Below are 25,927 nucleotides of genomic sequence, written 5' to 3' on the forward strand. Positions count from 1 at the left end.
TTGTTTTTCTCTTCTCATGGTATATGAGCTGATATCTAGTAATAGAGTGGCCAATCAGAACACGCGATTGCTCATATCCGGTGAATGTGGATAGAATAAAAGGCATTGTTTTCAAACAGTTGCCTAAAACAAACACATTTCCTCTCCCTTACAGTATCTACACACTCTTGCGGATTATAAATGTGGAGAAAAGGCGCGACTCGGCGAGGGGGAACCGCTACCTGATTGAGCTGGAGCTGATGGAGAGAGGCAGGAATGTAGTGCGTCTTTCTGAATACATCTACCTCCTGCTGCACCGTGGCCGGATTGAGGATAGTCTGGAGACTAGCGATGGAGTGACTGGCTCACCCCCCTCCGCTCCCATCTCACCCAGACCCTCGGCCTCCTCTCAGCCGCTCACCCGCACCGCCCGTACTACCCCACGACCTGGGACGGTCTATGCCAAACCACTGCTCTGTCAGCCGGTCATGCTGCAGTGGAAAAGAGATGTTATGGTGCACTTTGTGGTGCCTGGTGAGTGCTAGAATTCCCAATCACATTTTAAATTATGTTCCTAATGAGATACCGTATATATAATACTGTAGACATATCTCTATGTCTATTATCCATTTACTGGCCAACTTATTATACAGTACACATAACTTGTTAGTAATCCTCCAAGAGCCCCAAAGGTGATATTTTTCTGATCCTCTTCAAGCTGTATAATTTCTGCATCCAAGGACAGAATAAAACCATTAAACTACATACAGTGGGGCAAAAAAGTATTTAGTCAGCCACCAATTGTGCAAGTTCTCCCACTTAAAAAAATGAGAGAGGCCTGTAATTTTCATCATAGGTACACTTCAACTATGAGAGACAGAATGGGGGGAAAGAATCCAGGAAATCACATTGTAGGATTTTTAATGAATTAATTGGTAAATTCCTCGGTAAAATAAGTATTTAGTCACCTACAAACAAGCAAGATTTCTGGCTCTCACAGACCTGTAACTTCTTCTTTAAGAGGCTCCTCTGTCCTCCACTCGTTACCTGTATTAATGGCACCTGTTTGAACTCGTTATCAGTATAAAAGACACCTGTCCACAACCTCAAACAGTCACACTCCAAACTCCACTATGGCCAAGACCAAAGAGCTGTCAAAGGACACCAGAAACAAAATTGTAGACCTGCACCAGGCTGGGAAGACTGAATCTGCAGTAGGTAAGCAGCTTGGTGTGAAGAAATCAACTGTGGGAGCAATTATTAGAAAATGGAAGACATACAAGACCACTGATAATCTCCCTCGATCTGGGGCTCCACGCAAGATCTCACCCTGTGGGGTCAAAATGATCACAAGAACGGTGAGTAAAAATCCCAGAACCACACGGAGGGACCTAGTGAATGACCTGCAGAGAGCTGGGACCAAAGTAACAAAGGCTACCATCAGTAACACACTACGCCGCCAGGGACTCAAATCCTGCAGTGCCAGACGTGTCCCCCTGCTTAAGCCAGTACATGTCCAGGCCCGTCTGAAGTTTGCTAGAGAGCATTTGGATGATACAGAAGAGGATTGGGAGAATGTCATATGGTCAGATGAAACCAAAATAGAACTTTTTGGTAAAAACTCAACTTGTCGTGTTTGGAGGAGAAAGAATGCTGAGTTGCATCCAAAGAACACCATACCTACTGTGAAGCATGGGGGTGGAAACATCATGCTTTGGGGCTGTTTTTCTGCAAAGGGACCAGGACGACTGATCCATGTAAAGGAAAGAATGAATGGGACCATGTATCGTGAGATTTTGAGTGAAAACCTCCTTCCATCAGCAAGGGCATTGAAGATGAAACGTGGCTGGGTCTTTCAGCATGACAATGATCCCAAACACACCACCCGGGCAATGAAGGAGTGGCTTCGTAAGAAGCATTTCAAGGTCCTGGAGTGGCCTAGCCAGTCTCCAGATCTCAACCCCATAGAAAATCTTTGGAGGGAGTTGAAAGTCCGTGTTGCCCAGCGACAGCCCCAAAACATCACTGCTCTAGAGGAGATCTGCATGGAGGAATGGGCCAAAATACCAGCAACAGTGTGTGAAAACCTTGTGAAGACTTACAGAAAACGTTTGACCTCTGTCACTGCCAACAAAGGGTATATAACAAAGTATTGAGATGAACTTTTGTGATTGACCAAATACTTATTTTCCACCATAATTTGCAAATAAATTCTTTAAAAATCAGACAATGTGATTTTCTGGATTTTTTTTTCCTCATTTTGTCTCTCATAGTTGAGGTATACCTATGATGAAAATTACAGGCCTCTCTCATCTTTTTAAGTGGGAGAACTTGCACAATTGGTGGCTGACTAAATACTTTTTTGCCCCACTGTATGCATTATATACTCATGTGATATGTATATGGTACTAATGAACACACATCTATTGTGTACATGTATTATATTGTGATGATGAGGATTATGATAGGGTGTGTGGTTTTCTCCGTCTCTGCAGTGAAGAACCAGGCTCGCTGGGTCCAACAGTTCATCACTGACATGGAGTTCTTACACCATGAGACCAAAGACGAGAACTTCAACATCATCATTGTGGATTTCCAGAGTGATGACATGGACATAGAGCAGGCTCTGGGAGAAAGCTCTGTGCCAAGGTACATGCACATACCCACTTATGCGTGCTATTGCTTTTAAATGAATGCTAATCAAGTGCCTTTGTTGTTGGGCTGCAATGCAGATATGACTATCTGAGGAGGGAAGGGAATTTTGAACGCTCAGCTGGATTGCAGGTTGGAGTGGACACTATTGAGGTAAAAGAAAAAAGAGAAACTCTACTTTTAAGAAAATAAATGTTCAATTTGAACATGATCCACCAATGTTTTAATTTTGAACAGGGACACCAATGTGACATACATACAAGATGTTTGAGTTAACCCTTTGGGGTCTGAGGGTATTTTCTGTCACTGTAATGATTTTGGCATACTCTGATGGTGTCAATTTCAACAAATCTAAGCAGTATTTTCAAAGTCATATGACTTTTTTTTTGTAGCTGAACTTGTGCTGAATACAAAAAAGTCATATGACTGAAAATACTTTTTAGTTGAAGCTGACAGAAACATCAGAGCATGCCAAAATCATTACAGTGCCAGAAAAAGACGAAAAAGAAGAGACCAAACAAATGACGGTGTGCGTTTTATTTGCACAAGAAGCACGCAAAGATTATGCAGTACAGTGCACACACATCAGCCGATATACTCACAAGAAATAGAAGAAATATTTACACTTACTCAAGTTGATCTTCGGCTGGATCGATTCGAAGTTCAAAATGGCACTGCTCATCATCAGTGTCGCAGTTCTCAAGATTGAATTGAATCGCTGTCCTGAATCATCCAAAGCGCCTCCCGAGCATCAAATCGCCGTGCTATCTCACACCAAGTTTGAACTCCAAACAAGTAGCCTAAACTATGGCTGACATTTTATCCTGTTTACGGTGGGCATTCCCACTGCAAAAGAGAAACCAATTGAACCAAAAGAGTGAAAGTGATTATCCTGCCGTTACCATGTGAACAGTCTTTTATGATTGCGTAAGTGTGCGCTCAGTGCTCCGACTCCGGTGTGACTGAGTAAGGTGACAAGTTTTATGCTTCATCTAATTTAGGTAATTTAAAAACTGTAATATTTGGCAGTGGGCACATAGGAAAGTGTAAAGTATAAAGTTTCTGTCAATATGTTTATCATGCTTGTATGATAAAAACTTGCAAAGATATTTATCTCAGTACATGACCTACTCATTCTAAACCTACCGAGCTTCGCCGGAGAAGCTCTCGACCCCAGAAGGTTAATATTTGGTAGGACGACTGTACTTACTTGTGGTTTTGTGAGTGACTCCGTGCGTGTGTGTGTGTTCTCCCAGGACAGTCACAGTATCGTGTTCCTGTGTGACCTGCACATTCACTTTCCCCTCAACATCCTGGAGAGCATCAGGAAGCACTGTGTGGAGGGCAGGCTGGCCTTCGCTCCAATCGTCATGAGACTGGGCTGTGGGAGCTCACCGCAAGAGCCTGATGGTAACATACACTACCGTTCAAAAGTTTGGGGTCACCCAGACAATTTTGTGTTTTCCATGAAAAGTCACACTTTTATTTCCCACCATAAGTTGTAAAATGAATAGAAAATAGTCAAGACATTTTTCTGGCCATTTTGAGCATTTAATCGACCCCACAAATGTGATGCTCCAGAAACTCAATCTGCTCAAAGGAAGGTCAGTTTTATAGCTTCTCTAAAGAGCTAAACTGTTTTCAGCTGTGCTAACATGATTGTACAAGGGTTTTCTAATCATCCATTAGCCTTCTGAGGCAATGAGCAAACACATTGTACCATTAGAACACTGGAGTGAGAGTTGCTGGAAATGGGCCTCTATACACCTATGGAGATATTGCACCAAAAACCAGACATTTGCAGCTAGAATAGTCATTTACCACATTAGCAATGTATAGAGCAGGGGTCACCAAACTTTTTTTCTCTGAGGGCCACATTGTCATTCCTGACTGTGATGGGGGGCCGGGGTCGGGTCAGCTATATAACATAGACTTGTATGACCCAGACAAATATGACCACCAGCAGGCCTCATTGTGTAGTAGAGATTACTAGCCTGGCACAGCCATCCCCGCTACTATATCCCCGCTACTATATCAATACTTGATTCCTGGCACATATTTGTTTCTTTACTAGTGGTTTGCAAAAGTAGTAATCGAGTCTTCACACTTTGTTTTAATTTGAAATACCACACACATTCCATTTATTTATTTTCTAATAAAAATAACATCAAAGCTGTCAAGGTAAGAAACATCTGCCTAGTTGAGGTGATTGACACTGGCAAAGGTGAGTGGAAAATTATAAATTGTAGGTAGGCCTGTGGATATTAATAATAATAATAATAATAATAATAATAATAATAGTGTGCAGCACTTAATAAAGGTCAAATAAATAGGCCTATAAAATAAATACATTTTTAAAAAAACAGTGAAATTATAATATGAGCAATAGATCACAGCAGTTGTGTTGTGTCCTGCACGTCATTGCTCTCATCCATGGCCAAAGCAAAAAACTCGAATTCTGACGCCCTCATATTCAGCTGGTCATACACGTTGTCCCCCAAATCTTCGGTTCGCCTGGTCATAGCAGGTGCGGAGAGACTCACCGCGTTGAGCGCATCCTTCTTGTCGGGACACGCCTCCTCAGCCACAGCAAGCATGCATACTTTAACAAAGTCCCCATCAGTAAACGGCTTTCCATGGGTAGCTAGTAGGTGAGCTACCTTATAGCGAGCTCGGACAACAGCCTGGTTGATCTGGGTTTGGTGAAGGAATACATTCTGTTGTGCAGCCAGTCCGCATTTCATCCTCCGAATCCTGTCTTCTCTTGTTTGCCCTCGCAAACTAGCATACTCTTTGTGGCAGGTTTCATAGTGACGACGCAGATTATATTCTTTGAAAACCGACACACTTTCTTTACATACAAGACAAACTGCACGGTCCTTACACTGAACGAAAAAATAATCGGTGGTCCACTGTTCTTTAAAAACTCTGCACTCTCTGTCAGCTTTTCGCTGACCGCTAGCCATTTTGCTGTCCTGAACACTGACAGTTCTCTGTGCGTGCGCTGCCTGTCACTGCTTGATCGCGAGCATATGACGAAAATTCGGAAAATATTAATAGTTCATTTTATAACTAAATATCAATTTTAATTGATAAAATCAACAAAATACAAGATGCAGACATGTTGTTATTTGCCAAAAAGCAATTAAAAAAAATAGACCATGACCACTTTTGGGGATTGCCTCATAGGGTCGGTTCAAGTGGTGGGGGGCAGAGGGGCTGGGGGGCCGGTCAAAGGGGGGTGGCGGGCTGGAGTCGGGCCGTAGTTTGATGACCCCTGGTATAGAGTGTATTTCTGATTAGTTTAAAGTGATCTTCATTGAAAAGAACAGTGCTTTTCTTTCAAAAATAAGGAAATTTCAAACTGACCCCAAACTTTTGAACGGTAGTGTATGCACACACTTTCTTACAGCAGCATGCAGACCACTTAGACCCGAAGTGCTGCTTGAGTTGTTTTTTTGGGTATGCTGTTAAAGGAAAATAATCAATGACAGGGTGGTGTGATGCATTATAACATCATGGTATGTTTAATTCCTCTTATCCATCCATCCATTGTCTCTAGCCGCTTATCCTGTGTAGGGTCACAGGTAAGCTGGAGCCTATCCCAGCTGACTACGGGCGAGAGGCGGGGTACACCCTGGACAAGTCGCCAGGTCATCACAGGGCTGACACATAGACACAGACAACCATTCACACTCACATTCACGCCTACGGTCAATTTAGAGTCACCAGTTAACCTAACCTGCATGTCTTTGGACTGTGGGGGAAACCGGAGCACCCGGAGGAAACCCACGCGGACACGGGGAGAACATGCAAACTCCACACAGAAAGGCCCCCGTTGGCTGCTGGGCTCGAACCCAGGACCTTCTTACTATGAGGCGACAGTGTTAACCACTACACCACCGTTCTGCCCTTTTACCACAGCAATTTGCCAAGGATTATGGGGTTTTTTTTAAATTAATATTTACATAATCTGAAAAACTCACTTGTTCAATACTTGCGCACATACCTTTACGCATCTGCAGTGCCTACCAACCCACAAACTCTGAAATAAGACACCCAGTAATTTTATTTTGAGCTGCCTGTTTCAGAAAACGTGCTTCAACAAGCCGTTCAGATTTGGCTCCTATTTCTACGTCACAAGGGGAGATCATTAAAATTAGACCATTTCCTCATCTGCATCTGACAATCTCCACTCATGGCTCGAGAACTTACTTTGCGAAAGAATATGAGGAAAGTGCTACCTGATTGGCTGGTGTAAGAGAGGGGTGGGGTGAGCAGTGGCTTATTATCATTTAAAGGAACAGGCACTCAAATCAGCCGTTTTGAACAAGGCTGTTTCAACAGGGTGAGAAGGGAGCTGTGGTGTTTTATTCTTATAGTATTTTGACCAAAGCATGTCACAGACATTTCAGTAAGCAATGTCGAAACTTGTGGAAAAGTGGTAGAACCTGTCACCTTTAATGAAGGAATGAGACATCGTAATTTGTATCCGTTTATAGTTGCATTTAATCTTTCACCAACACCTCTTTTATTTAAAAAAAAAATCAAAGTCCCTCTCACACCAGGATCTGGTCTTCCCAGGCAGTCTCCTGTCCCAGTACTAACCAACTCTTTAAGGCGTATGGGTGTGGCGTCAATCTCCGTTTGCCGCCTCTCGCCTATAGAAGGATCCCGCATGGCGTCACCGCGCCGCAAGATTTCGGTAGTCGCCATATTGGAAGACCAAGTACACATCTATGCAAGTACATAGATACATAAAACAAACTACACCTGAAATGTAGCCAGGGCCGGTTCTGCCCTAATCTGGACCCGGGTGCAACATTGCGCACCCCCAACCCCCCCCCCCCCCCCCCCCAAAAAAAAAAACACACCAGTCTAAATCAGGACAACCAGTGTTCGAACTACGGGGGTACTCGGGGGATCCGAGATCCCCTGAAACAGACATGAGATCCCTTGAAAACATGATTTGGGAAATGTTGGGGGGGTCTCTAAAATATTGGCAAAATGATGTTTATTGACATGGCAATCGTGTGTAACGGAAGCATTTGCATATCCAAAGTGTTGTGTTTACATCAAAGATAAAATAAACCGATATGACAACGACTGCTGCTGCCAGGTTGGTTGTTGAGTAGCCTGACTGTTTTTTTTTCTTGCGTGTGGTATCATTGTTGACGCGAGGTTGTTTTTTTGAACATGCCAATGCGGACACAATTTCCCCTGATGAGTTATGACTTCAGACGCGATGCGTGTGTGGAGGTGTGGAGTCCACGTGATATGTGCGTAAGATAGGCTTCTCATGTGTTTGGAGATCCGTGCTCCGAGACAAGCGCAAGCACCCCCCAGGGAAAAAAAGGGACCCCCCGAAAATATTGGCATGGTTCGAACACTGAGGACAACCATCACATAACTATAACTATAAACATTTTAGATCAACTATTTTAACTAAACGGGCTATAATAAATAAGCCTGCAGGCAGCCACGGTGGGCTGCCTCAGAAAAGTAACCATTCAATGACACAACTGAAAGCCTGCAGCCACGGCGGGCTGCCTCAGAAAAGTAACCATTTGTCCTACCTTAAAACTCGTTTTGCATTTTCTGCCTCCTTTTTTGTATTTTCGACCCTGCGTTTATTTTCTTTCCTTTTCTGAAAACCCGATTTGTGTCCAGACATTTTGTTCTGCTACCAACGAACTAACTCGTCAGGTCTCGTCTCTCGAGTCCGCGATGATTCCCGTGGGAAGGGCAACAATTGATACATTTTTACAAACAGCCAATAAACAGCCAGTAGGGAGATTGCAACGTTCAGGCTCTCCTTTGCTCAGACACTCAGTAATGCACTTATTCTCTGTCTCCCGGCAGAAAGCTCCTTGGTTTGCTCCCCTTGTGTCTCAGTCACAGCTGGTATTCTGAAGAACGACTTCTTTTCACCTTTCCCATCAGCTTTGTTGGAACACCCTAACACAGCACAAAAGTTTACCATTGTAGGTTTATGATGAATCAAGTGCCTCATGGGTTTAAATTCCATCCGCTGCCGTTATTTCCCCCTGATCACGAGTTTGTTGGTCTTCCAATATGGCGCAGGGTCTGTTTACTTCCGGTTTCCGGTGACGTCAGTGGGAAGGGTCTATACAGCTAGGGTTACAGTGGGGGGCTAGTCCTCTGGTAACGGCGAGAGTTTGACTTCCCTACTCGCATCTGTAATGCAGCGCACCTTGCCAGATGGTAGTAGGTACCATTTTTATGATGGTCTTTGGTATGACTCGACCACAAGTAGAACTCACGATCTCCTGGTCGAGAGGCAGACACGCTAATCACTAGGCCAACTCGCAGTCCTTTTTTATTCACTAACCAGGAATTATTCAGCTAAAACGTTTCAAAATGATTAACAAAAGATAATCATTCCACAACTAGAATAATTTGACTGACTATAATTCTGTACATTCCCACATAATTAGTGATCATATAAAAGTCTTACCTGTTCAGTGAGGGGAAAAAAGACAAAACTCAATCACTCATGAATGCGCTCTCCCTCTCTCTCTCTCTCTCTCTCTCTCTCTCTCGATTGGCTGCTGGCTCCTGCCAGTTACCATGTAGCCAGACTTTTTTTCTGCCTAAAGATAATTTGAAATGAATTTTGATATATTTGAACTGGTATATGACACATGTATACAAATTCAAATTCTTGCCCCACAAATATGCCCTGACTCATGTTTTTGACAAAATATATGTGCAAGGTTTGTATCGTTATCCTTTATCAACAGGACAGACTTTATTATCTTAATCTATAATCTTCCATAAAACAAACACTTCACATACGAGCACAACACAAGGACTGATTAGAAAACCCAGACTGGTGTGATGCAGTGTTCTTCATCATCGTTAGATTTAACAGAGATAATTACTGCTGTCAGAGCGCCGATTGACTCATTTGTTCTCGACACACTGTGTACTATAACAGAGCATGTATGAGTGCTTTGAGAGTAAGACAGCCATGAATAACACCAAAGATAGTCATATTAATATGGCTGATAAAATAGTAATGTACATTGCTATGGTTAACAGAGGCATTAAAAAACAGAGTGGGGATTTCATTCCATCACTTCTAATCCATAAATATAAATCAAACTGGTTTCAGTTTCTTCTTGCCTCTCAGGCAAAGCTCATTCCCAAGCAATTTAAATGTCTTCATAGCAGCACCGCTTGCAACTCGCTCTTTGCTTGAGCAAAAGAACATTGCTGGATATATTTATTAAGAAAGTCGTACTAATTATTTACAGAAATAAAATGTCTGAAACTGAATGTTGACTTGTAATGTTTGTTCCCCAAAATATCCAGATCTGTACTCTATTTTCACAATAGCAAGTGACAAGTTGTTCATGTCCCTTCTTGTGAGTTGTGTGGTGACCGTTATTGTTGGCACGTGACTGTGCACTGTCCGGCTTTTTAAGTTCTGATATAAGACATTAGAAGCTACAATTTATACATACTTTGTAGAACATTTTCCATATAATTTAACTTTTTTACTCTTGAAACTACAACCCCAATTCCAAAAAGTTGGGACACTGTATAAAACATAAATAAAACAGAATGTGAAGATTTGCAAATCATGGAAACCCTATATTTCACTGACAGTAGTACAAGGACAAAATATCAAATGTTGAAACTGAGAAATTTTATTGTTTTTTGAAAAATATATGCTCATTTTGAATTTGATGTCAGCAACACGTTCCAGAAAAGTTGGGACAGGAGCAACAAAAGACTGCAAAAGTTGTGTAATGCTAAAAAAAATGTGGCTAATTGGCAACAGGTCAAAATTTTCTAAATATTCATGATTGGGTATAAAAAGAGCATCCCAGAGAGGCGGAGTCTGTCAGAAGTAAAGATGGGGAGGAGTTCATTGCTCTGTGAAAGACTGCGTGGGCAAACAGTACAACAATTTAATAATAATCTTCCTCAATGTAAAATTGCAAAGAATTTGTGGATCACATCATCTATGGTACATAATATCATTAAAATATTCAGAGAATCTGGAGAAATCTCTGTATGCAAGAGACAAGGCTGAACACTGACACTGGATGCCTGTGATCTTCAGGGCCTCAGGCGACACTGCATTAAAAGCAGACACGTGTCTGTAGTGGAAATCAGTGTATGGGCTCAGGGACACTTCAGAAAACCATCGTCTGTGAAAACAGTTCATTACTGCATCCACAAATGCAAGTTAAAACCAGATATAAAAAATATCCAGAAACACCGCCACCCTCTCTGGGCCCAAGCTCTTTTACAACGGACTGAGGCAAAGTGGAACATTGTCTCGAGGTCTGACGAATCAAAAGTAGAAATTCTTTTTAGAAATCATGGACACCACATCCTCCAGGCTGAAGAGGAGAGGGACCATCCGGCTTGTTATCAGTGCACAGTTCAAAAGCCAGCATCTGTGATGGTATGAGGGGGCGTTAGTGCACATGACATGGGTAGCTTGTACATCTGAGAAGGCATCATTAATGCTGAATGATATATACACGTTTCAGAGCAATATGCTGCCATCCAGACAAAATCTTTTTCAGGGAAGGCCTTCCTTCTTTCAGCAAGACAATGCCAAACTGCTTTCTGCACATATTAAAACTGGATGGTTCTGTAGTAAATGAGTCTGGGTGCTAAACTGGCCTGCCTGCAGTCCAGACCTGTCTCCCATTTAAAACATTTGGTGCATTATGAAGTGCAAAATACGTCAAAGGAGACTCCGAACTGTTGAGCAACTGAAATTGTATATCAGGCAAGAATGGGACAACATTTCTCTTTCAAAACTACAGCAATTGTTCTCCTCAGTTCCCAAATGTTTACAGAGTGTTGTTAAAAGTAGAGGTGATCCAACACAGTGGTAAACATAACCCTGCCCCAACTTTTCTGAAACGTGTTGCTGACATCAAATTCAAAATGAGCCTATATTTTTCAAAAAACAATAAAATTTCTCAGTTTCAACATTTGATATGTTGTCTTTGTACTATTTTCAATGAAATCTAGGATTTCTATGATTTCCAAATCTTCACATTCTGTTCTTATTTGTTTTATACAGTGCCCCAACTTTTTGGAATTGGGGTTATATGCATTTCTGCTGCTTTAGGTAGAAGAGCAGTCAAACCAAAGATAAAATCTGCCTGATACAAAGGGGAAAGTGGGTGAGACTGTGGTGTCTTTGGTTGGTAAAAATAAATGCAGGTGCTGCTTATTTCTTACAAAAAACGGCCTGTTTCCATGAATTTGCACAATAAAATTTTTGTGGTGTAATTAGTTTTTCTCACTGGCAGCTCAGAATGCTTTTTTTTTTTTTTTGCTAGCAATATTAGGACCTTTTATATACAGATCACTATCTTGTGTTTTGTCACTTGCTTGTGTGCTTAGACTTGATTTACATTCAATTTTTTGTAAATTAACGAAGGCTGGAATTTGCAGTGATGTCCTGCATTTGAGAGATGAATCTTTTTACTATAACACAAGATTGCGTTTAGAAATTGTGCATGTTTGAAAGCTAATCCTCATCTGATTCCCTCTTCGTGGCAGGATACTGGGAGGTGAATGGCTTTGGCTTGTTTGGAATCTATAAATCTGACTTTGACAAAATCGGCGGCATGAACACAGAGGAGTTTAAAGATCGCTGGGGAGGAGAGGACTGGGAACTGCTGGACAGGTACAGGAATAGTAGTGAAATAGAAAAAAAAAAAGTCTGGGTAAAGCTGATTTCACATGTTTGCCTCTTAACATCAAAACTGATTCAGTGAAGCCCTTCCTCCTTCTCTTTCTCTCTTTTTTTCTTCAGAGTGTTACAGAACGGTCTGGAGGTGGAGAGGTTGAGATTGCGGAACTTCTTCCACTACTATCACTCGAAAAGAGGCATGTGGAACTCCCAGATAAAGAAGAACTCGAAAGGCTAAGATTCAGCCCATATATTTATCTACGGAAACAAAAAAAAAATTCAGTTAAACAAATGGGCTGTCCTGAGCTGTCACATGACCTCTGATGAACCTCTTATGAACCATACAGGAGGGACACACATGGACACGGCCTGGCTACCTTTTTCTATGAACTTCACTCCAACCCAAGAGCACTCACCGGACTCTTCTTTGTGTGTTGTGTGTTCTGTGTGTGTGGAAGTGTGTGAGAGATTCTTTATTTGTTAGAAGAGGATTTTTTTTAATATACTTGAAGTAACCATGCCTGGAAATTTCTACTAAAATTGAAGGTAAGTGCAGCTAAAATGAGCTGCAGTGAGAAAGCAGTCTGCTCAGTGGTTAGTGCAAGAACACTGTAACGCTATCAAGTTAAATTTCAGGAGAATTTTTAGAGAAGTTGCTTGACGTGTGCCTCATCATGCTGTTAAATATGAAGGTAATTGTGTAGAAGCTTAGCACTGTGGGTAGATATGTCCTCTATGGGTATAAGAAGTTGTTTTTTAATTACTACAGCACTGATTCCTGTTGAAGTGCAGGCTAATATTTCTGTATTCCTAGAGCTGTATATATGTCCTAATATCTGCCAGCAGAGGGCAACACTGAAACACTGATAGAGATGAATGAGAGTATATGCAGTGGACAATATGGTGCTGCTGAAAAGTTAAACAAATCACCACCATGTTCATGTTTGGGCAGGAGAAATGGGAGAGTATTAGCCTGGTGCCTGCTCATATTCGATATAGACATTCCTCCTGATCACGTTCTGACATGTCACTCTTCCTCTACATCGTTCCCCCCCCCACTTCTGTATTGGGTTGATGTGACTAGGCTGAGCTGATAGGGTTATGGGCCTTGCCCAAGGGCCAAACACTGGCAGCTTAGCAGTGCTGGGGTTCAAACCCCTAACCCTTCGATCAATAACCAGAGCCTTAATCACTGCCCTTCTGAAATGACATCAATAGATCAGGATAAGCCAGTTACCCTTCAACCTGCATGAAAATACCGTATATCCTGCAGAAAAATACCATGTGATCACATCACTATGATCATAACTCAAAACGCAAGATTTAAGCAGACTAGCTGCTGATGAAGCGTCTGCTGAAAACCATTATCTGAAAAAAAAGGTATATGCAATAACTTTAATAATAAGCTGTGGTTGTTGAAAGGAGGAAACAAATCCATATTGTTTGTTAAATGGAATGGATTTCTCACATACTATGTCATATACCGTAAAATGATGGAGAAACTCGCTGTTCTGGGACCTGTGTTTAAAGGTGGGATCGGTTCATTTTAAGTCAGATCACGACTTGGTACTCTTCTAACTAGTAATAATACATCTGCTCAGTCTCTGTAAGCAAGAAAGAAAAAAAAAACAGTGATGTCATTCAACAACATCCAGCCAATCAGGTAAAGAAGGCATGATGTCTGTCATTTCAAAAGGTTTCCACTAGTATTTTGGCTTTTAAGCCGACACAGTGTATGTACGTTTTAGGAGTGTAGATTTTAATGTTTCAGCTAACAGTGACTTAAAAGGATCCTCCAGCAGATTTATTCTCAAACTTATTTTAAGTAAAAGTAGTCACAGATTTCAAAAACCAAACTTTCATTTTCATAGACCAAATAGTGTTCAAGAAAAATTAATTTTCCTGCGGTGGTGATGTATGTGATAAGGTCAGGTAGTGGTCACTTGGAGCAACTCAGTTGTTTATATTCTCTGTTTACATCGTAGTTTTGCTAGTTTTACAAGTATTTTTACTGAATTTATCAGTTTTTAAATAAGTATGCCTCATTGTGTAGCATATAAATGCCACAATGATGCTAAAAAGAAAGCACAAGCTGGAACTAGACTGCATTTCCACAGAGAAAATGCAAAGTGTGCTTGTTCAGCTGTGGCAGAGGGTCACCGACAGGAACTGGATCAGACATGAGACTTCGCACTGCAAAATCTTAATTTTTTTTTACATGATCTACAGATAGTGTGTGTGGCAAAGTGTGTGTGTGTGTGTGTGTGTGTGTGTGTGTGTGGCTGTGCACTCTAAAATCTCAGTTTAAAATGGCTCAACTCGCAGTGCAACATGACACTTCACGCTCTAAAATCTTTCTTTACATGATCTACAGCTGGTGCTAGGGAGATTAACAAAGAGAGTGTGTGGCATGGTTTAAAACAGATTTTAGAGCACGAAGTGTCATGTTGCACTGCAAGTTGAGCCATTTTAAACCGAGATTTTAAAGAAAATTCAATTTTCTCGAACACTATTTGATCTTCGAAAATGAAAGTTTGATTTTTGAACTCTACGGCTACTTTTACTTAAAATACGTTTGAGAATAAATCTGTTGGAGGATCCCTTTACACTACCGTTCAAAAGTTTGGGGTCACCCAGACAATTTTGTGTTTTCCATGAAAAGTCACACTTTTATTTCCCACCATAAGTTGTAAAATGAATAGAAAATATAGTCAAGACATTTTTCTGGCCATTTTGAGCATTTAATCGACCCCACAAATGTGATGCTCCAGAAACTCAATCTGCTCAAAGGAAGGTCAGTTTTATAGCTTCTCTAAAGAGCTCAACTGTTTTCAGCTGTGCTAACATGATTGTACAAGGGTTTTCTAATCATCCATTAGCCTTCTGAGGCAATGAGCAAACACATTGTACCATTAGAACACTGGAGTGAGAGTTGCTGGAAATGGGCCTCTATACACCTATGGAGATATTGCACCAAAAACCAGACATTTGCAGCTAGAATAGTCATTTACCACATTAGCAATGTATAGAGTGGATTTCTGATTAGTTTAAAGTGATCTTCATTGAAAAGAACAGTGCTTTTCTTTCAAAAATAAGGAAATTTCAAAGTGAGCCCAAACTTTTGAATGGTAGTGTAAATCTCTGACTATACTTTTACAGCATCTGTACATCCACAACACATCTGTTCTAGCTGTTAATTAAGTTAACCTGTCAGTCATCTCATCAAACACTTTCTGATAAATATTGTTCATCTTCAACAAGTGTATAATCCTGTTCAGGGTCTGGCATGCAACAGGAATACACATAAAATAGGATGCACACGTTCACACACACATTCACACCAATGGACAGATTGGTCATTCTTGGGAGATGGAAGGAAACTGGAGGACTTGTAGGAAACCGAGACAAACATACAAGAACCGCAGCTCCAGATTGAACTTGTGAGGATATGGGCAGGCTCTAAAACATTTACATTTAACAGTTATTCCACTCAATCTCGTCGTACATGAGCTGACAGCCGACGAGGCACATACTGTAGCACCGAGTTGGCTATAAGCCGTGTACGACGAGATTAGGGTTGCCACCTGTGTCTGACAAAAATCCTGGACATTTCGACCATCCAATCGACCTTTTTGCTTGTAAGCAACGGCGCCCTTCGCACATCTAACCCAAGACAAAAATCGCCCTTCTACGCTGAAATTGTATTGCTCTAATTAGTAAAAATGATGCTTTTGCTAGTTATTTGTTTAGTTAATTGCTTTACAGAATAAAGCAGGTCTACATTATTTTGGTTTATTTCCAACAGTTTTTGGTTGTGGACACCTGGGGGCAGTAGTGGGCACAGGTAAAAGGGGAATACATAACTAAGTTCTGTTTGTTTGCTTATGTGGAATAAAAATAATTAATTTTTCATTGTATCTAAGAATACCTGAATGTAACAATGTAAGGTGTAGTGTCAAACAGCTTATCTGGTTGCTTAGAGTGTGGTGTGTGCTTTGCTTGTGCTTGCCTGTGCCTCTGCTGCTCTTGGCTAAACAAATATATAGGAGGACATGGAACTGATATAACTGGGCACATACAGGAGTATGTACTACACTACACTATTTCATTTAATTCACCAAAACCTTACCTAATCTTCCATTTATATTTGGTGTTTTTCTTTGCTGCTGCTATGAGTCCTGGCTGATTTTCAATGAATGTCTTGAACTCAGTACAGGACAACTGAAAGTTTAGCCTGACTTGAAGCTCAGCCTTCACCATTGCAACAGAGTCTGTTTCTTTTATCAGTCCAAGCATCCTCCATTGCCCCTTTTCCACCAAAGCAGTTCCAGGGCTGGTTCGGGGCCAGTGCTTAGTTTGGAACCGGGTTTTCTGTTTCCACTGACAAAGAACTGGCTCTGGGGCCAGAAAAACCGGTTCCAGGCTAGCACCAACTCTCTGCTGGGCCAGAGGAAAGAACCGCTTACATCAGCAGGGGGGGGGGGGGGCGGAGTTGTTAAGACCAACAACAATAACAAGACCGCGAAAGATCGCCATTTTTAAGCGACGAGAAGCAGCAGCTGTACAAACGCGAAGTCAGCCATCATCATTATTATTGTTGCTGCTGCTGCTTCTTCCGTGTTGTTTTTGCTTTGATATTCGCGCCAAGGTTTATGCAAACGTAGCGCCGTAACTGACGTATACAGCGACGTAATGACGTATTCAGCGACGTAATGACGTGGCTCCGCTTAGCACGGCGAGCTCGGAAAAGCAAACTGGTTCTCAGCTGGCTCGCAAGTTGAAATACACATTTTGCCCATCATGTACAAAAAACCGGGACATTCAATGTCCCGGATTTTTATTTTTTTTTTCCGGGACAGACCATGAAAATCCGGGACAATCAGGAAAAACCGGGACAGGTGGCAACACTAGACGAGATTGAGTGGAATAACTGTTTTATTCTATCCACATTCACAGGATTTTGAGAAACAGAGCATTTTTATTTTTATGTATTGCAAATTCGATAAATAAAAACTTTATACAAAACGTCCGACAGAATCATTTCCGCTTAGAATGTAAACAAACAGGCAACATGACAGTAGCAATTTTTGAAAAATTTTATAATAATAATAATAATAATAATAATAATTCTTGAAAAATAAAACAATATTCTTACCATCAAATACTTTTATTCCATATTTTGTTGCTTTTTTTTTGGGGGGGGGTTGTTTTCGAGTAAAGTTTTTACTTCATCCTCGGTTGGTTCAGTAACATGCTCTGCCTTTTTTGTTTTTCTTTAGGGTTTTTGGCAGTTTTGCGCCACCGACTGGACTAGAGTGTGGAACAGGAGATATTAGGGGGACTGTATTCTTTTAGCCATTTTTGTTTCTTTTAAATACTTGACAACAAAGTGATATATCTGACTTGATGCACTCCGCCATTTTGTTTTTCTCTACTCACGGTATATGAGCTGATATCCTAGTAGTAGAGTAGACAATCAGAGCACGCGATTGCTCATATCCAGTGAATGTACATAAAATAAATTACATTTATTGCATTTGGCAGGCACTCTTATCCAGAGTGCTTTATAGTGTCTATCAAAAACACATCCTCATGTTGATTCACTAGGTCAGGGACTAAGAGTACCATCAGTCTAAATACCTGTTTGGGGAGGTAAGTTACAGTATTAAAAAACAAAAACACAAAACTACTTCAGCCATCTACTAAAGAGCGACAGATATATTTTGGTTTCACTTTTCACCCTCGTCATGTTGTCCAGCACATATACAGTCACTGAGCATAATGAACTGTTGTTGTAGGTGGCTAACTGGGTTTCCTTCTCCTAAATACACTGAGTAGTTTAGAAATCCTGCTGATATTTTGACTCTCATTCTAACTGGACCTCAGAGACTGAAACTGCTGAAGATCTCACAAAGCATTTCATTTTGTTTGTCTATGTGCACTTGTTTCTATTGGTCCTGAAAAGTCACCATAGACATCGAGTTCTCAGATGCAAAATGCACGCGGGCTTGTGTTGAAAGACCGCCTAAAGCTCTTGTATAGATATAGATCATTTTACAGTGAGCTATTAATGTCGTCTATAGGCTTTCCGGTGGGCAAATTCTGTTGTCTCCCATGTGTGCCTTTGTTTTTGGTGTTTTCTTGACGGTGGCAAACTGAATTTTATGTGTTATAACAGGATTTTAACTGATATATAATGATCAGAAGTTCTCTTATTTGTTGTAACGTTTAAAGGGGGTAGAATGTGTCTGAGTTTCACAAGAAAAGTCACTGGAATTGTGTGGCAGCTGTATGCAAAGATGACACTCATACATCATGACCTTAATTACGACCTTTATTTCTAATGCACGCAGTATTTACGTCGACGGGAATGACTCAGGTGCTAAAGATGTGTGGAACCAATCAGCACATTTTTCTGCTTCGTGTCATTCCATACAAATAGAGTTACATTACAGCTAACTCTGTTTACAAGCTGGTGTATTCAAACTGGGACGCTGTTCGTTGGCAAAGAATGCCGCATAAATCTCAAGCTATCACCACGGCTTTTTAAAAATCCATCGCTTTCTTTGTGCCCTCTCTTCATGAATGAATCCTGCAGACTCGACCTGTTTTCGAAATCAGAGGACGAGACAGAATCATTTTGAATTCAAACAGGGATCTATATTTCGAAGTAATTTCTGTGAAATTGTCGTGTAGATAAATTTAAGAATGTATTGTATTTTCATTTTCAGCCTTTTGGTTATTTTTTTGGAAGAATAAAGTTTTATGCTGAACTCTCATATTGACTTCTATTTTCCATCTGTTAATTTGAATTGTATTTCAGATGCATTATGCTGGGGCGGCATGGTGGTGTAGTGGTTAGCGCTGTCGCCTCACAGCAAGAAGGTCCGGGTTCGAGCCCCGGGGCCGGCGAGGGCCTTTCTGTGCGGAGTTTGCATGTTCTCCCCGTATCTGCATGGGTTTCCTCCGGGTGCTCCGGTTTCCCCCACAGTCCAAAGACATGCAGGTTAGGTTAACTGGTGACTCTAAATTGAGCGTAGGTGTGAATGTGAGTGTGAATGGTTGTCTGTGTCAGCCCTGTGATGACCTGGCGACTTGTCCAGGGTGTACCCCGCCTTTTGCCCGTAGTCAGCTGGGATAGGCTCCAGCTTGCCTGCGACCCTGTAGAACAGGATAAAGCGGCGAGAGATAATGAGATGAGATGCATTATGCTTTTGTACGTGTCTCCATCAGAGGGCGCGTTGTGGTTTCTTACAATGTAAGAAAAGCTCATAAGCAAGTTCCCTTCACCCTTACAGGGGAAAAAAAGAAACTATTTATGAAGTCAAACCCTGTGATCTTTGTAACTGTTTATGCCCCATTAGATTAGGATTACACATGCTGTAGATTTTCCATAACGATTCTGAACGTTACATGAGACGAAGCATGACTTAATCGGAGTAATTAATCTCTGTTCCCTCAGAGAACATTAAAAAAAAAGTATGAAGCCTTTCTGGCTGAATATTATGACTTTGTTCATGTTTCATATTCGGCAGTAGTGCATTAGTCATACGTAATTTGCCAATGCTGGCTAGAGCGACTTTCCTCTTAAGTATTTTACACAGACTAGTCAAAGCTGCTCATGTTAAACATACTATTTAAACAAATTATAAAGCCCAGTTCAGTAAGAAAACCAGGTATAGATTGGTGACAAATTAAAGGAACACCTGGGGCTCTCTCATACCTCATGCCCACTCACAATGAAAGATTTTACATTTTCCATTCTTATCTATTGGACTGGGCGGCACGGTGGTGTAGTGGTTAGCGCTGTCACCTCACAGCAAGAAGGTCCTGGGTTCGAGCCCCGTGGCCGGCGAGGGCCTTTCTGTGTGGAGTTTGCATGTTCTCCCCGTGTCCGCGTGGGTTTCCTCCGGGTGCTCCGGTTTCCCCCACAGTCCAAAGACATGCAGGTTAGGTTAACTGGTGACTCTAAATTGACCGTAGGTGTGAATGGTTGTCTGTGTCTATGTGTCAGCCCTGTGATGACCTGGCGACTTGTCCAGGGTGTACCCCGCCTTTCGCCCGTAGTCAGCTGGGATAGGCTCCAGCTTGCCTGCGACCCTGTAGAAGGATAAAGCGGCTAGAGATAATGAGATGAGATGAGATCTATTGGACTGTAGCTATTGAGTATTGTAACATTATAAAGTGATTATAAACAATTCCAAAAAAAAATATTTTTAAGTATTTTTAATAGAGCTTTTAAATATTTTTGGCAGAAAATTCTCTTCTAAGATTGCAATATTTTTTTATTATACCCCCGCTCCGAAGGAAGGGCGATATACTGGTTTACCTCCATCCGTCCGTATCTCCGTCTGTCCGAAACACCCTTTTTCTCAGCAACCACAAATCATAGCCACTTGGTGCTTGTTACCAAACTTCAGCTTGGGGTTTTATACTGTATATATCGTTTTCAGGTCCGTCGCACATCAGCTTCCTATTTACCGACTGAATGAATTTATGAAACATATAGGGTGGATTTACAAAATTTTCGTAACATTTTTCTCAGCAACTGCAGATCACAACTGCTTGATATTTGGTACTGAGCTTCAGCTTGGGGTTCTATACCATGTATACTGTTTTCAGGTCTGTCCCGCATCGACTTCCTGTTTACTGACCGAATGTATTTATGAAACAGAGAGGATGGATTTTGACGCTATTTCAAGAAGCAAAATGCTGTTTCAAAGTGACAGTTTACCAGGATGCTGTTTGAAATCCCTGGGGAGAGACACGGCTCTTTACTTACTTATTTCAGGGCTAATTATTTGTTGAAGTCAACATTCATAATAAGTGTCCTATTCCTTCAATTGCTTGCATTCTGATATAAGCGAGAGCGGGGGGATACGTAAGTGAGCAGTAACTCACAGTTGATCTTGTTGATCATGGTGTCTTCCTGAAATGACATGACAATCCTGGTATTTGATAATCAGGCCAGTTCCTTGATGGTTAAAAACAGTCATTTCAGCTCCAGGTTTGTCCCCAGTTTATTTGCCTTTCAGGAAATTATTGACAGTGTCTCGTCTCATGTCTATACAGTGAGACCCGCCCATGCTTACTCTGGCTTTCTGACTGCGAAATAAAAACTCGCAGCAAGTTTGGGCATGTTCGTACCAGCTGCCAGTCTTTTGTTTTGTTTTGCCAAGTTATAACTGGTCTGGATCTTGTTTTGTATGAAAGAAAACATGGTTCCCACTTTAAATGAATCTCCTATCCATGTAATTACAAATTAACTATACCTGCAAATTGAAAGTACACTTGTGTGTCTTGACAACAGATTTCTCTCTCTCTCTCTCTCTCAGGTACATGTAACATGTTAACCCAACAAAATCAATAGTGCACAATAAAGCACGCAAAATCCCAATTATTTTGGCTCATCTATTCTATTAGAATCTAATAATCTACTGTAAAGTGTATTAATGGGATGCAACATCACTCCCTGTTACAGATGGGAGTCCAGGAATTAAATACATACAATAAAAACAAACTGTTTTTAATTGTAGGTATTGTATTTAAAACTGTATGGATGTGCCAGAAGCCAATATAAAAGTATGCATCCAGGGCATTCTCACTCAAAAGGGATTAATGATCCAAAAGTGGGGTCTGGTCTATTAGAAACCACTCAATGGGATTAGATCCTTACATGCTAACAAAGAAGGATTTTTCCTATGAGTTGGAAAATTATCCATCCGTTGAGTTCCCCGACATCTCAAACTACCTGGTGCTGCAGACATCGTTCTACACGGGGACACAGACGAAAACCTGGAAGAGCATGGAGGAGAACAACTTTTTTATATGTGGCTGGGTTAAAGATCTGGGGATCAGGACACTACAAGATAGACAGCGACAGATGGATCTAAGTGCAGGAAGAGTGTTTATTAGCAGGTGTGATATTTACAAAAACGAAAGCAAAGCAGAATTATAAAGCAGAGTATTTAAACAGCGTTATAAACATGGCTAGAAACAAACATGACAGTGATAATGATGACACTTCGCAAAGCCTCTGTGAAAACAGCGTCCGTATCTGCACATGCTGATTGCGCTTAAATCAGTATCAGGTGTTTCCCATAATGACCGGGTCCCAAGAACGTGCACAACGCACTCCATGAGTGAGTGCGGCTCAAGTGCGCAAAGGCGTGACAGTTAAGTGTTCACCTGCTATGTGACCGCAACTTTTCGCTCACGTGTATATTGCCACCAGAATGCCTCGTTTTCATCGATAACCCATTACAAAGCATCGTGAGCTGTAGTGTGACCGTAGCTTAATGAGGCAGATGTGACATTGGATGCAACTCAGCAATTGTACCCTACTACGAACAAAAATGAGCTTCAACTTGGAAAAAAAATTCGCAACCCACTAGATGGCGTTTCGCAGCCCGCTAATGGGCCACAGCCCAGTGGTTGAGAAACACTGCCATAAAGTAATACACGCTCAGTCTAGTACAAACAATCAGTACATTTTAGGATAGAAGGAAATTCTTTCTGCTCAACCTGCTATACACACAAAATATCCTATTACAGCTACCAAGATAAATGTGGATGTAAAACAAACAAACAATACACAATGAGATTTAAAATGTGAAGAAGACCTACATCTATTCTTCTTTTTCTTTCATGAGAGTAACAGAGTGGGAATAGTACCATTCAAATACACTCAGAAACAAAGTACATTATTGTACCTTTAGGGGTACAACAGCTTGTCACTGGGCCGGGACCCTCTAAGGTTCTTATTTGTATCCTTTATATATTGATCGGGAACATATAAATGTATACCTGTAGGGGGTACCTTAGTGTAAACTGTACCTTGGGGGACAGAATTTGACTCCTACTGTACCCCTATTTCTGACAGAGTGGTAAGAGAACATAGTTATAGGAAAATAATCAATGACTGAGTGGTGTGATATGTTACTCACCCAGAGTTAATTATTTTCTAGTAATGCATCCCAAGTGTTGTATTGCTCTTATACCACAATAAGTTGCCACTGTTTATTTTTTTTCTTTATTATTGAACAATGTTGTACATTTATATATGTATTTAATGCTGTGGGACATCCGTGAATGGAGATAGTTCCTGTTATCATTTATATACACACTTTATAGCAGCTATAAACAGTCATGTTCTGACTTTTCAAGCTCTCTTGACAGTAATAAGACAAAAAACACACCTTGTCATGTTACAGAGAAGCCAGATTGCGCAATGTCCTGTCTTGAAGATGGTGGAAACTTACTGACTTGTAAGGCGTAATCTTAAGCAAACAGCTCCTCCGAAAGCATCATGATATCAACATGTACTGTATGTAGATGTTTTGTCTTTGTTAAATATTTTTTAAGTATTTTTATTATTATCCTTAAACTCTGTAGTGTTCACCATGCAATGAATGTGAATGAGCTGTTACTAGAGAAAGATAATCTATTAGAATGAGTGCATTATTATAAACCTGTGATTTGAATTATAGCCAAAATTACTAGCCTGGCAAGCCAGACTAAATGTGAATATTTAGTCTGGCCTCGATCCGTAGACATTTCCGAAGTGGGTAGGAGGAACAAACCGCTGTCTTTCAAACTGTCTCTGTGCGTATAGGCCAACACTCTGACCAATCAGCGCAACAGTGACTGTGACGTAGTCAGAGCGACAGAAAGCAGTGGGGGAGGCCTTGAAATAAATAATTTTTCAAAATGCGTATTAATTAATAAACAGGTTCTAGATATTAAGAAGTTTGGAGATAATGACCACAAGTTTGGAGTCTGTACCACATACTTAACATACACTCTTATTTTTTTCAAGGGTTTGCTTAAACTGTTTTTGAGAGTTTTTATTTAGTGGTGTTTGGTGAAATAATTTCCCTTAAATTTAAAATAACGGGAAAATAAGAAACAATCAAAAAGTAATGTTTCAAAGCTGTTTATTAATTCTTCGTACTGCACAAACTAGCCCATCCTTTTGGCTACGAGCGGAGCCAGCTGGTAGATCAGACTTCTGCCATAGCCGGTCGGCAAAACAGCGAAAACGTCCTTCTTGAAAAGGAATGAGCGGAGAGCCTCTTCCTGCTCATGTTTCAACGAAAACTCCAAGTCTAATTCTTCTAAAACTGATTCCAAAGCGGAGTCAAACGCGCGCTGTTCACTAGCCCGTAGCCATCTTCCCTGTTGCGCCTTCTCCAGCGTCGCGCAGCTTTGTCGTCACTCCTGCAAAAGCCCGCCCAAAGAATCCAAACAAAAACCTTGCGTTGTGATTGGCGGGCACGATTTGATGCCCGGGGTGTTTTGTTTATATGGTGCGAGGCTAGACCCATTCGCTAGGCAAAAAATATTTTTGGCCGCTAGGCGGGTGGGTCTAGTTTACTAGGCTACAAAATTACTGTCTGAGCTTCTGACTAATCAGAGTCAAGAATTCACCGACACTGTGGTATAAATGTTTTTATCTAACCGTTAGTTCCAGTCCACTAATCTGTGCCGAGTTTCCCAAAAGCATCATAGCACAAAGATCATCGTTAAACGGTAGAGCAAGCAGCACAATGAACACTCTTTCTCCTAGTTAAGATGTTCTTAGTGTTAAGAGGCTTTTGGGAAACCCACCACTGATTGATTGGTTGAGTAGGGTTCCAAGAGAGCTGATATTTCGCATAACAGCCCCGGGGCGTTTCACTGTGTGTATCATTCCATTCGTCTGTGTCCTGCACGTAAAATTCCACTTCCTATTTCAAAATGGCTACTACGGTAATGCTGGTGACATTATTGGACACGGCAAATATTACATTTCAGGAATATAACTTTTGTCTTAAAATATGAACGCTCGTCACATGAAGATGAAAAGGAAGAAGGGACACCGATTTTACTGTAAGCTCCTTTAACAGGAATGTGAGGAAACGTGAAGAAAAATAAACAGAACATTTGATCATATTGTGTCCAAAATGTCACTTACTTGCTATTAATGTCTTGTTTATAAAAGCAATATCGCACTCACTGTCATGCTGTTGTACTGAATATCAGCACAGCTGTGATTATCAACAGCACTCGGCCTACGACTGAATCACAACCATGATGATATTCAGTACATCAGTATGACCTCGAGTGTAATGTAACTTCCAACTTTGTTGGAAGAGGTTATGTTTTTGCCTTCATTTATTTGTCTCTTCCCAACATAACTCAAAAATTAGTGAATGGATTTTGATGAAATTTTGAGGAAAGGTCCACGGGCCAAGGAACAATTGATTAGATTTTGATGCAAAGCCAGATATATACCGCATGTCTGGATCCAGGATTTTTTTTTTTTGTGTATATATGTGGCTTGGCAGAGGTACCAAGTGCCCTTCTAGTTAGATAGAGCTCTCAACATTAATATAATGGAAATGTGACAAAGATTTTGACACATCTCTACTACACATGCAAACCTTGAGTTTTCAGAGGCATCGAGTCTGCAAAATATATTTTGTCACAGTTATTGTCTGAAGTAACTCCTTTTGTATTAATGATGTACGTATAAACAATGACACTACATGGAATAAGGGAATAGGTTTTACAATTAAAAAAAAAAAAAGCCTCAGTGAGGCTGTAGCTCATACCGGCCAC

At 41.0% G+C, this 25,927-nt stretch overlaps 1 protein-coding gene across 1 annotated transcript in view; it reads left to right on the forward strand.

Annotated features, from left to right (window-relative positions):
• Positions 1-14,112, forward strand: part of b4galnt4a (beta-1,4-N-acetyl-galactosaminyl transferase 4a) — a 373,302-nt gene extending 359,190 nt beyond the window's left edge. Inside the window, exons 15-20 of the mRNA XM_060915089.1 lie at positions 155-513; positions 2,475-2,628; positions 2,712-2,784; positions 3,888-4,041; positions 12,193-12,319; positions 12,449-14,112. Of these exons, the coding sequence (XP_060771072.1) occupies positions 155-513; positions 2,475-2,628; positions 2,712-2,784; positions 3,888-4,041; positions 12,193-12,319; positions 12,449-12,563 (982 nt within the window). The 3' untranslated portion in view covers positions 12,564-14,112. The remainder of the gene's footprint in view (positions 1-154; positions 514-2,474; positions 2,629-2,711; positions 2,785-3,887; positions 4,042-12,192; positions 12,320-12,448) is intronic.
• The last annotated feature ends 11,815 nt before the right edge of the window (positions 14,113-25,927 follow it).

The sequence above is a fragment of the Neoarius graeffei genome, chromosome 2 (genome assembly GCF_027579695.1).
Source record: "Neoarius graeffei isolate fNeoGra1 chromosome 2, fNeoGra1.pri, whole genome shotgun sequence".
Classification (NCBI taxonomy): Eukaryota; Metazoa; Chordata; class Actinopteri; order Siluriformes; family Ariidae; genus Neoarius; species Neoarius graeffei.